Here is a 13206-nt window from a genome sequence, read left to right on the forward strand (position 1 = left end):
GTCCTCATCACCTGCATCTAAGGGTTTCAATTCACAGTTATTGCCAGGCTAGTTCTTTACACTGTTTTTAAACAGTGTAAAGAACTAGCCTGGCAATAACTGTGAATTAACAATCAATTATTGTTTGAGGCTGCTGCGTATTTGCTGCGTTTTTCCAGCCTGACAAAGACAAAGCGGTGGATTTCTTTAGGAAGAATGTTAAAAAGCCAGAAGTTCTGCCATAGAAAGAAAAAAAACCTGGTATCCCTGAACAAAAAAATATTTGAAAAATCCACTGGCCATGCTATTTCAGTTTATCCTGTACTGGGGCATCTTTCAACACCTCAAAGTGGAACCGAAGACTTTGGCGCCCAATTTAGCCTGGGGTTAGGAAAATAAAGCTAGTTAGTCCATAAGTGCGGGTCTTGGAGGTTGCTGTCACTATACAGTTTTTGTATGGTAAAAAAATAACACCCACATCTATTCAGGATTCTTATAGCATCCATAGAAAGTTAGAAAAGGCATACACAAATGAATTTTTCATATTTCTGAACTAAATTATTATAGTGCGCAAAACTCACTGAGCCACAATTGCGCGTTGGAGCGGATTCGAGGGCAGGGTTCTTGGATAAAACTATGGATTATATCAAAAGTAGTTGAACTGTCTTTAGTTAAAAGTGGTCTTAATATTTGAATGTACTGGACGAAGCCTTTTATAATATGAGGGTGTACGAAATTTGGACGTTTATCAAGTTTGGCAGAACAAAAGCTACAGACATGTCCCAGGTAAACTACCGATTTGTTGACACGTTGTCAACCGGTTCGTCTTGTCTTCTTTGTGGTCGTCAACTACTCCTGTCGACCCGACAACACTACGAATAATACCCACACCCTACCAAGAAAACTTGCATTTTGTTATATTTTTTTTTTACAGTTTTGTGTTAATCTCAAGTCAACAGTGTTGGAGCGTCACTGAATGGGACTGCGCCATCAATTATTATCGGTAAGTAAGTTAATTGTGTAACTAAAGACGCTAAAATAACCAAAAACAAAGCGAGGCATGGAAATATAACAAATTATTTTTATGTTTCGGTATGTACTTTACTTTTCCAAATTGCTTTTATATTTACATATTGCAGAATGTGACATAAGAAAACTGTAGTATAAAACAACCCATTATAAATAAAACCTTTCATCAGCAGTATTTTTAAAAAGCTTACAATAATGATGCAATGGCACATTATTGACGTCATATTGCTTCATATTATGTGCTTCTATAAACTACATATGTGAATGTGGCAGCGTGTTAAATATTGGCCATTGTCTCATAATGATTTCATAAAACTTCAATGTATATGAAACCTTGAATATAAAGAAAAGTGCTTTGCAAGCTTAAATGTAAAGTAAAGAACATGTTAATTAAATATACAAATAAAGGGCACTTTATTAAACCATAATGCAAGGAAGAGCCTTGCTCTATGATTAAACAATCTGGTGGACCATTTTATATGGGGCACCAAAGTGAAACTAAAGAGGCAAAGATCATGTTCACAAAATGTTATTTTTGAGGTATTATGCATACCTCTGAAAAGTCATAGTATGTTGTGGTTCTATAGACTTGTGGTGTAACCATTTCGATCACATTTAGTAGAAAATCTTGCCAACTTTTCACACTCGGTGTTTTAAATCAATTAGTAATGTAGACATGGCATTTTCTGACAGGCAAGACACCAGTCACAATGAGAAATTCTACATTCGTATGTCATGCTACCACCAACACAAATCAAATAGTGTTAGAAACAATGTAAAAGCTAAACCAGTTTTGAGTTTTGCCCCCTTCCCGGAAAAAATGGTAACCCTATAAAAGTATATTCATTTTGGTTTTAGCCATGTACACCGTTGTGTTGGCACTGTATACAAAAAACAAAGGCATATTACTCGGGTGGGATTTGAACCCACGACCTTTGCATCTAGAGCAGTGTCAAAAGTAATTTATTGTCTTCTTCCATTGAACTGTGTACAGATTGTGACTGAAGTAAGACAATGCTCTTTTGTGACATTTTTGTACACACATACAACAGTGTTACAAGTAAATGTTCTTCAACTAAGCAAAAAACCCCCTTTAATGTGTGAAGAACTTGTTGGAGTCTCAAATTTTAAATCCTCACCTATACCCCAAAACAAGTCTGTGTATAGTACAGTCAGAAGAGAGAAAAAAGTATTACAACATTTTATTTTAATCTAGAATATTCTTTTTCACAAGACAAAGTTTGGTATAATAAAAATAGAAGACTTCGGTAGTGCTTATATTCTTTGAGCCGAGCAAGAGCAAGCTCAACATGATGATGGTTATATTCTGCGATAGGAATGAATTGCATTCAATATTGTTTTTGTTTGTATAACTCACACATAGATCTTTGTCTTTTGATTTCCCCCAACTTTGGCCAAACTTTGTAAAAAACTCCAGTGCTTCACAAGCTGAATATTTTAATAAATACTACATAAAACTTGTATTTGCAGAATAATGCAAAGCCAAATTTGGCACATAAAATCGTGTGTGAGAGGCATTTGTCAATTTGATGAACACTCTATTGTTAGCAAAGATCCCCTTATAGAAACTGGCTTGGATTAAAAAACTAATCAACAACATTTCTGGTCATAAACATGGGCTTCTGGACTTTCATTTTTGAGGGGGAAGGCATTTTCATTTTGCAAAGGGCACATCTATCAGACAAGCTGAGCAAGTCTTTGTGAAAGTTTTGAAGCAACAAAGGCCATTACAACATTACAACACTGCATCTCTTTGGAACTTCTTTCCTTCATCCTACAATCTAGACTGTTTAAGAAGAGTATCAATTCCTAACTTCAGCTCCCCTGAGTTTGATTATTCTTTAACATTTTCCCTCTTGTAGGAAGTGGCTTTTAGGCTTGTTTTTGGCAAGCTCGCCTAAACAAATTTATAAAAATGTCCTTAGTGTAATTCCAGGCCCAAGAACAAGTCAACCCTCCCCCACTTTCTGATGCTCATTCTAAGTATGATAAAATTAAAATAACACACAATTAGTTTCATTCTACACTTTATATTTCTCCTTAATAAAAGTCCCGTTTTCTTTTAAATTCTTTATGTTTGAACAGAGATTAGGTTAACTTGTAAGTTTAAAACATTAATATGGCCACAACTCTCCACCAATCCAGAAACAAATCTCAGGAATTTACAAAATTTGCGAAATATACTTTCTGAATTTCTTAGAATTGATGCTGTACACTATAAAGTATCATTTACATCATTATTATACATCAATTTACATTCATAATACAGATGCTTCAAACTCATTGTTCAATTGGCAAAAACTTGCATGGTAAATTTCATAGTTCTTGAACATGTTTTAGGGTAAACCACTCCTCAAAGAAAGCATTGAAAAGGAGTAAGGGTGTTTGGGTTTCAGACTTCAACCCCTGACCTCCTCCCACTGGATCCCATGTGTCATTCTTAGTTAGTATAAATGAGGTTTGCCGTAACACCATGTGGAAGTCTCTTTTGAGTAGTGTTGGTTTGGGTTCTAAAAAGAAACGGTGGTTGACAACTCAACGCTCCAATCAGTATATAATCTGATCGTCTTCAAGAGGCTTCAATCTCAGCACCAAGGTTCACAGGGTCATGATGTGTCCATACCGCATTCTTTCACACTGTCTCTTATCTCTTCGTCCATCCATTCTTAAGATTTCATCAGCCTGTAATGATTTTGGCAACGGCTTGGACAGTTCATGGTTAATTTATTTTCTTGGTGCTTTATGCAAGAATCTGTAGGATGACTGTCTGGCAAACCCTTCAACAACCAGAGGGATGCCAATCAAGAACATGGTGAAAACGCTGAAAGAAGATACAGGGTTAGAGACTAGCTGGCCGCATGATGGATTGTAATGTGTGGTGTGTGTATCATCAGGCTCCTCTCAAGCAACTTGGATCAACGGAGCGGTTTCAGGAAGTTTGCTCATTGAGAAATTGATGCCACTCCAATGTGAACTCATCTAAGTGCAGTCACAGCCAAAAACATCCCCCGACGACCTCAAAGAATGACACAGAGTGTGATCATTTATCTCTGATATTGTTCAAGGGATTAAACACCACCGCCTCGTGCGACATAATAAACAGTGGAAGATACGCCAAGAAGTCCAGAAGGTCCAGCATCCCGTGCTTTCCAAACTTCTCCTTGACTTCCTCCAGATGTTCATCACTGATTCCTCCTGCTCTCAGTTCAATCAGGAGGCGGGGAACAGAGATACGATTGGTTGATTCATCCACACACCACTCGAACAGCTCCTGGGAAATAATAATAGTTAACAGTTTTCATATAGCGCAAAATTACAGTGAAGTCTCAAAAGCATTTTTTTGGAGAACCAGGACAAAAATTACGACGAACATATAAAGACACACAAAATGCATACAATGAAAGATATAAATTCTTACACAAAAAAGATGCGCCTTCAAAGAACACTTAAACTGTTCTAGAGAGCTTTCTTTTATAATATTTAGGAGTGAAACTATAAACATTTATAATGTGTCATTTCTGTCATAACTGACACACCCTAGGAGTCAACAAGTCTTTTGCAAGTTAGCTTTGTGTAAATTCATAAGAATATAGAGACGGTTGCATCTTATCAGATGGTTGAAATTGTTGGAAAGGGAGTGTCAGCATGTGCATGGATTCCCTGATGTCGACAAGGGTTTTAATTAAATAACTCACCTTGGCGCGATACATCTTCCAGTCCAACATCTGAAGATCAAACTTCTTAATGAGATTTCGAACCCATTTGCTATGAAAGAAACCAAAGTTATTGTTTATTAATAAAAACTGGTCATTGTAGCTGGCACAGGTTGAATTAAAAAACAGTTTACGTACAAAATAATATCAGGATTAAAATTTGATTTTTTGAAAGAGACAACAGTTTGAACCAAATGCAAACTGAATCTTAGAAAGAAGCATTTAGGACAACGATCAGAAACATGAAGCCCCTGTCAAAATCAGCGGCACTTCTTGGTAATGGTAAATAATAATGTAGAGACATGGGAAGGAAGCCGGTCCTCTAATTAAAAAAGACAAGTAATCGCCAAAAAAAAAAAAAAAAAAAATGCAAAAGCCTAAAAAGTCTAAAATAATCTCTTGTGTACAGGTACCGATTTTTAATATACTCCAATACAAAATACACAAAATACAATGTACACAAAAAGTCGCAACATTAATAGTATCATAAGGTCAGCACACATGAGACCCTGAGTGGCATTACACATAGTTAACAACAATTCCATCCAAATATAGAGCGCTACAGCTCACAATATTTCGGGTATAAATGATTTTTAAAGGCAGTGGACACTATCGGTAATTGTCAAAGACTAGCCTGCACAGTTGGTACCTGTGAAAATTTGAGCTCAATCGGTCATCGAAGTTGCAAGATAATAATGAATGAAAAATAACCTTTGTCACAAGAAGTTGTTTGTGTTTAGATGGTTGATTTCGAGACCTCAAGTTATAAATCTGAGGTCTTGAAATCAAATTCATGGAAAACTACTTCTTTCTCAAAAACTATGGCACTTCAGAGGGAGCCATTTCTCACAATGTTTTAAACACTCAACCTCCCCCATTGCTCGTCACCAAGAAAGGTTTTATGCTTACAATTATTTTGAGTAATTACCACTGCCTTTAAATATGAAACAATACTCACAGATATATCAAATGACCCTACTGCTCCCATATGATTTTGGAGCATGGCCAGAGCCATGATCCCTACAAAATATAGCGAAATACATGTACAGGGAGAACTAACGGTGCTCTCTCATGTATATAAAGCTACAATGGAAAAAGAGAATTATCTCCATGTGACGACCCCAAAGTAAACTTTTTACAATGAATTCGACCGTTGAACACTGAGGGCGCTCTTGTGCTCTCTACAATTTTAATAATTGTAGTGCATTTTTCAATACTTGTATACAATACTTACTCAATGGATGCGAGTTTCTGGGACAAAGCAGCCATCAATGAGAAGACTCTGAAGTCTGAGCCCTCCAGTATGTTGTAATTCGCAATCTCAAGAATCTACAAAACAAAAACAACCATATTGTTCGCAAGGGTGACGTTAATCCACTAGAGGCCACACCACTTCACACAAACTAGCTCCACTGATTACCAAAACCAGATTGAAACAAAACTAACATCTATTAAGTCATTAGTCAGTACCTACTGCTAAAACATGGATTGGAACTGTCTCTAGCATCGGCTTGGCATGGTTGTTTTGTGGTAAGACATCTTGTAATTTTTAACATTTCTGTGTTTGAATGTGTTTTAATAACCAATAATAATAGTAACAATTAAAAAAAAATCTGCTCTAGCAAGGACAAAATCGTGAGTTCTAATCCCTGTGGATTTTTTCAAAGAACATGCAGTGGTAAAAACGCATCAATGTTAGGGTTAAAACTAATTTTATTTTGTATGCCTAAAGCAAAACTAACATCTATTAAAACAAAACTAGTAAAAAACACTTACCCTACAGATGTATTCTTCTTCTTTTTCAGTTAAGTTTTGAGTTCCAGTTATTCCTTTTAGAGCGATGAGTGTATCAAAGCATGATAGCAACCCATCCCCATCCTCATCAACCTGTCAACAGAAAATCAGTTAAAACCTCAATTCTAAAAAAATATTTTTGGTTAAACCCCATGCCAGACGCTTTTTATTATGCTATAGTGACCAACATCAGTTCTTTCAGGACTCTTTTACTACTTCATTGTGTAAGTCATTTATTCTGGTGATGAAGCCAATGACTCTCAGAAAAGCAAACTTAATCACTGTACTCCCAAATGGGGAGAAGACAAGGAAGAAAGTTTCAGTTTCAGATGTGGGAGAAAAACCCGAAATATTTATTCCAGGGACAACCCACGTAGTCAGGTAGGAACTGAAAATACAATTCACATAGTGCCACGACGTAATTCGAACCGGGTCCAAGAGTTGGAAGTCTACTCACCGTATCAAATGCAAGTCTGTACATCTTTAACTTGTCTGGTTTAAGGATACAAAATTGAGCTAACCATCCATCTGTAAAAAACGAGACAAGGACGCAGGTGATTACAAATACAAATGATGGCAATATTGTGCACCATCATGTCGGTTTTAAGGCCATTGTCCAGTCTGTTCTTGGTTGACATGCTTGCTCTATATGGCTCTCCCTTGCATCAACTTGCAAGTCATTTGACACACAGCTCTGCCACCTGTTGCGCAGTCAGCCAACCGGTGTGGGCTAACCCACAATTATGTACAAATAAGTGCATTTCAAACCAGATTTCATTATATTCTGCCACACTACATGAACCAAATGCATTCAATATTTGATTCTTTAACTCACACACAGATCCTCAGTTGAATCAAAATTTCCATGTGGGAGTATGCAGGTTAGGTTTGCAGAAGCACTATTTGTAAATCTCTTTTGAGTTGGTTCTGAGTGTCGGTTCAGAGAAGAACTTATGGTTGACAACTCAACTTTTCAATCAGTATGCTCTGATCGTAACATTGGGACGTAAACAAATGGTTCTTTTACGGACCGACACTCTCAAAAGAGATATACACATGGTGTTACCGCAATCCAGTCACTTATCACAGATCCTCGTCCAATTTCAACAGGCATATTATTTTTTACATTTCTTACGTACCTTAGGAAACCTTTCAGTCAGTGAGAATACTTATTTTCAAAATTTTCAAAGGAGCCCAGTTTTAAAACTCCCATTTATTTTGTTTATATATAGTAACAATGAAAACCTGAGAAAAACAATTCAAGTTACACGAACGCAATAAAAGTTATTGCAATCTGGAACAGCCAGCGCATGCGAGATCTGCAAAGATTGCTTTTGGCTTATATTTCAGAATCTCTTGACTTACATTCCTTGAAGCTGTCCGCCTGTTCTAGTTTGGCCACAGGTATCGGCTGTCTGCTTCTCAACTTCTCATACATCAAGAGAGCTTTCCTCTGCCTCTCATCAGCAAGTCTCTGTCTCTCAAGCTCCAGGGCATAAGACATGTCTTTCTCGATGGGCGACCTCCGCAAAGGGGGCAAGGAAGGAGAGGCTGGAATGGGGCTGGAAGGCGGGGTGGATTCGGCAGGCTCTGGGGTTGCTTGGTCTGGCTCCGGGGAGTCTGCAGGAGGAGCTTCACTTATCTCAGATTCAGCTGAGGGGAAATTACAACAAAATTTGAAATTTCAACTCCATTTCATTCAGAGATATTATTCAGGTTTTAATTTTGTTGGTTTAAATTGATCTTTTCTAATGAAATAATACAATGGGAGTTGAGCCCACTGCCATTATAAGGATTTAATTTGAGTCAAATAAATTTTATAAAAATTGTTACAAGTTACTTTTTTTTCTTGTGAAGTATGCATGTAATGGGTGGAACCCGGGTTTGATCCTGGTCTGGGTTTTAATTTTTCTCTTCTAGTATAAAAACTTGCAAATATAACAAACAATTACTTAAAAATTTGTTATTTTTCTTTGAGAAGTTTGTTTAGGCTTGGTATAAATACTAAATAGTAAACTTGCACGTATAACCATGTATAATATCTCTTTTGACGGAGTGTTGGTACTGGAAAGAGCCGCTGTGGTCTTGACATTTCAAACAGTATACTCTGCTGTAGATCCTCCAACGGGTCAAGATCAGAGCTGCCATATGCATCTTACATTCAGGGAGATTTTGTACATCAATCAGGGAGATATTTAGAATTACATTCAACATAAAAGGGGAAAAGTATCCATGAAGGGAGTTTTTCCAATTTGTTCATCAGAACATGAAAGAGTTGGCAGCTCTGCAAGATGGCTATTTTAAGTAAACACTTTCTTACATTCTTCGGGCTCCAGTACTGAGACAACTGGAAGGGGTGGTAGCTCTGAAAAGTTGATGAAAAAAAATGACAGTCACTAGACAGTTCATAACTATACTACTTAGAAAATGATGTGCAAACTGTGGGTGAAAAAACCTCTATTCAACGTGCTTCATTCTTGTATATTTAAAGGAACGTTACAGAATTGGTAAGAAACAAAAATCGTGAAGATCACAGATAAACTTACATAAAAATTACACGGTCTAATGATGTTGGTAGTAGAAAACATCCCTTGAAATATTGCTGTCTGAAATTTCATATTTGATGAGAAATAAATAATCTAGTTTGGAGTTTATCGTTCAGTGAACGTTTTATTCATTTTTATTTTGGCATCGATGCAATAACAAAATTTGTAATCGGTTTTTCACTATTCTCTCGTGACCCAGATGGCCGATCGATCTCGAACTTCTACAAGTTAGTCAATGTATGTATATGGTGTATTACATTAAATGCTTATACTGCCAGCAACTTTTTTGCTAGCAAAACCAATTCTGTAATGTTCCTTTAAGCCGTATCTGAATTGGCGGCTACAGCTACAGCTACAGCTATGACTGTTGCTAAGGATATCCCATACTTCAACGCATGATGATGCGGTGAACCAGCCATAGCCGTAGCTGTAGCCACCAATTCAAACATGGCCTTAGACCCTTCTCAAGCTGTGACCATAACCATAACTAGTTGAGCATCATACGACCCAAATGGCTTTAGCATGATAAAGGTCTACTACAAATTTAAACCCAAAAAACACTGCAAAGCAAGGCAGACATATTTCAATACAACATCAGTTTACAATCCATGCATCAAATACATACATAGCATGACGTTCAGGGACTAATCTCATAAAGCCAGTGGTTTGGATGCAAACCTTTCCTGCTTTTGGAGCGGCTCTGAGCAAAGTTTCTTCTTCAACCCCTGCTTACCATAAGCAAAGCAAGTAACTTTCCATGCCAGTGGTTCTTGTAACGCAACAATGCAAATCTATTGTGAGCCCACACATTCGCTACAAGAAATAGTTTGCATACGGTAAGCTGTCCTCATGAAACAGAAATTGTACCAATAAAGGCCGTCCTTCAGTAAGCAGAAAACTTCTGCTTAGAGGCTTTTATGAAATTGGCCCCTAGGGTCTCTTCTGGTTGCTATTAATGCTCAAGCAGAATCTTAGTTACTTTATCAAGTCCTTCAATAAGGATGATAACGAGTTAGGATTATGCAAAACACCCTTAACAAACATTTGTTAAGCACTAATACTCTAAACAACTGGACCCTACGTTTTTGTTATAAATTTAATGCCCACAAAGTAGTTCAGTTTTAAAAACATATACATGTATAATCTATTAACTCTCTGAAGCCAGAGTCTTAGCTCAAGCTCAGGCACACCACCATCCTAAAACGCAGTCGCCGATTGGTTTGGTCATTGCAAGGTCAACTTGAGGACTGCTTTTGGTGTAGTTAATTAGCTTTATTATTTGTTTAATTAATTCATTAATCAATGGCTCTTAGGTTTAATGATTACTTACATGATGACAAAAATGAGTAATACATAAATTATTAGATCAAAGTGCAAACAATTTCATCCCAACCATGATTTTGACTCCGAAAAATATGGCGGACAGGATAGAGGCGCGTGAAAGTGTGCTAGGCATTGTGCATGGGGTCATGATCAGGCAAGGCACGGCAAGTCGACTAATTCACAAGGCCTGAAGGCCACTTCAAGGTGTGGGCTACAATCAGCTTTTTTTATAGGGGCCGTTGCCACCTACTCCTTGGGCTGAAACAGGGTTACCCCTTTACAGTCCATGCGGATGTAGGCTTGGGTTTCATCCATCAGAAGCTTGACTGGTAGAGCAGAAAGCACTACCTTCCCAACTTTACAAAGCAATCATGGTTTCAAGAGTCTTGCTTAAGTACACAAGTGTCACAACCGGGACTCGAACCCACACTCTGCTGTGATCAAACACCAGAGCTCGAATCCGGTGCATCCGGTGATCTTAACCGCTGGGCCATGACACGCCACATGTAATTCTGAGGCGAGCTCAAATCATTGAGGGCATTAAACCCTTCTGAAGGTTAGATAATATCAGTGGTTTTGATTGGCAGTAACTTGAATTGAGGTTAATCACCTGTTAACCTGTTCTGAGCTGTTTTGTAAAAATGTGTTTTTTATGCAATCAATATTGAACTATGGGTAATACAAACAGGAGTTAATGGGATACTTTGGCACTTAGTGGCAGCAGATATACATGTACCAGGGCCCAATTTCATTAGCCCTGCAAGAGCAAAAACTTGCTAAGCACAGACACAAATTGCTAAGCAGAAAAATGTTACCAGCCGAAATTCTATTAAGTTTACATTTGTTTCCACTTGGGTTAACTCATTTTTAGCTATGCAGTATTTTCTGCTAAACAGCATTTTCTGCTAACCAGCTTTATGAACTTAGGTCCTGGTCAATTTATGTCACTTAGGTATAATTCTGAGCATATTTCTGAGAGCAACGGATTTACGTAAGTTTTCTGCCATCTAGTGTTCCCATAAATCTCACATTAAAGTGACACGCTGCCTTGGATCGGTTGAGTTGGTCTATGAAAAGCGTTTGAAATCGGTTGTTATATAATGATCCAAACAAATATGCCTCAAAAATGCATGTTTTCCTTATTGTGGAGCCAATTTTTTGACTCCATAAAATGGGCGACTGTGTTAGTTCGCAAAGTAAAAGGAAACCGCGCAATTTCGAAGCCTAGTTGTGTTGACCATTATATTCTACTTTTAAAACATCTTTCTAACCATATGCATTCAATCACGAATGGTTTAAAATGCTTTTCACAGACCAACTTCACCGATCCAAGGCAACATGTCTCTTTAATAGCAGAATCCAAAACTATAGACAACACATCAATAATTAAAATGATAGTCGTGCTGATACAACTGTAAGGTTAACTGCAACCGGGTGGTCATGCTATGGGTTATAACACCAAAGGTCATGCTTAGGGTCAAAGGTCAGCTGACTTACCGATAACCCGTTTGGGTCGGATTGGTTGGATTGGTTCTGGGGTCGGTGCTTTAATCACCTCTGGTTCTGATGAGTGATCATCCGCAGCAGGAAAAAGGGGATTATTTTGACAAATTTATTTCAATGATGTATTTTAGTGCTGTATTTATTTAGCAAGTGCAAAAAATGAGTGACTGATTCTGTGCAACAAAAAATTGTTTCAGTTAAATTTTTGATTAAAAAAAGTGTTGCTTTTTATCACATTTCCAAATTGCAATTATATTGCATAATCAGAATTGAGCAAAAGGTGCTCTTTTATAATGGTAAGCTTGCGAACGAAAATTGACAAAAGCTGAGGCTGTTTCTGCCCATAAAAACAAAAAGCTGGCAGTGGTTTATTTTGATGTTGTTTGCCTTTGTATTTTTGTGGAGTTACAAAAAAAACCTGGATTTCTGATGAAAAAAATGGAGAAATCACATCCCTGCACATATTTTGTGTAACTGCAACTTAGACTTACCAGGTGGAGTTGCAGGTGGGGGTGTAGGTGGCAGGACAACAGGAGGGGGTTCTGGTACTGGTGTGGGCTCCTTCACTGGGGTTCGGACCTTTTTTTGCACCTTCATCTTCTCCTTCTTTGGGGGTCTCTTGGGCTTGCCGGGCTTCTTCTTGGGCATTTCGATGGGGGGAGGGGTGGGTGTCTTAGGTGGAGGCGGTGTGGGCTCTTTGGGTGGTGGTGGAGTGGGAGTAGGGGTGGGCACTGTCAGTAAATAATGGAACGGAATGAATGTAAATCTGTTTAGGTGAACTGCTTCACTGATTAATTCAAAACAGAGTCCAGGGCTAATTAAATTGGCTCATTTTTTCAGAAATTGTGACACTAAGAAAGCTTGGGATGTCACCTTAGAACAATTGTAGTCATTGTTTCTAGGATTATTATTTGCAATTTCTAAAACAGAGATGTAGTAAGTGCAGGACAATGCTAGGATTAATAACATAAAATGTCCATATGTAGCCAAGCACCTAATTTCTTCTGTGTGATTAAATTCAATTCCAAAAGTTTTAAACTATTTCTGTGTACATTGTATTGGTAAAAGTGTGGATTATTTATTTTTTTTATCTATGCTCAACTGTTGATTTGTTATGAAGCTACACTCAACTGTTGATAATTGTTACAAACAAAAATGAATTGGAAACATGAGTACATCAAACACAGCTTGAAATCATGTTCTTTTTTAATTTACAGGAACATTTCCAGTTAAAATATTCACTTAATATAAGTACAACACAAACTGTAAAACTGTTCAAAACATTGAACTTGATAATG

General features: G+C 37.5%; 1 protein-coding gene across 12 annotated transcripts in view; it reads right to left on the reverse strand.

Moving 5' to 3' along the window:
- Positions 1-1071: 1071 nt before the first annotated feature.
- LOC139939609 (uncharacterized) overlaps positions 1072-13206 on the reverse strand; it is a 52380-nt gene continuing 40245 nt past the window's right edge. For 11 of the 12 annotated variants that reach the window (XM_071935642.1, XM_071935641.1, XM_071935640.1 and 8 more), the window contains 9 exons: positions 12400-12639; positions 11903-11968; positions 8857-8901; positions 7902-8189; positions 6994-7064; positions 6519-6629; positions 5977-6071; positions 4725-4794; positions 1072-4300 (listed from right to left, as the gene is read on the reverse strand). In XM_071935642.1, the coding sequence (XP_071791743.1) occupies positions 4070-4300; positions 4725-4794; positions 5977-6071; positions 6519-6629; positions 6994-7064; positions 7902-8189; positions 8857-8901; positions 11903-11968; positions 12400-12639 (1217 nt within the window). In that variant the 3' untranslated portion in view covers positions 1072-4069. The remainder of the gene's footprint in view (positions 4301-4724; positions 4795-5976; positions 6072-6518; positions 6630-6993; positions 7065-7901; positions 8190-8856; positions 8902-11902; positions 11969-12399; positions 12640-13206) is intronic. The other variant, XM_071935633.1, reaches the window with a different exon arrangement.

Source organism: Asterias amurensis, chromosome 7, assembly GCF_032118995.1.
Source record: "Asterias amurensis chromosome 7, ASM3211899v1".
Classification (NCBI taxonomy): domain Eukaryota; kingdom Metazoa; phylum Echinodermata; class Asteroidea; order Forcipulatida; family Asteriidae; genus Asterias; species Asterias amurensis.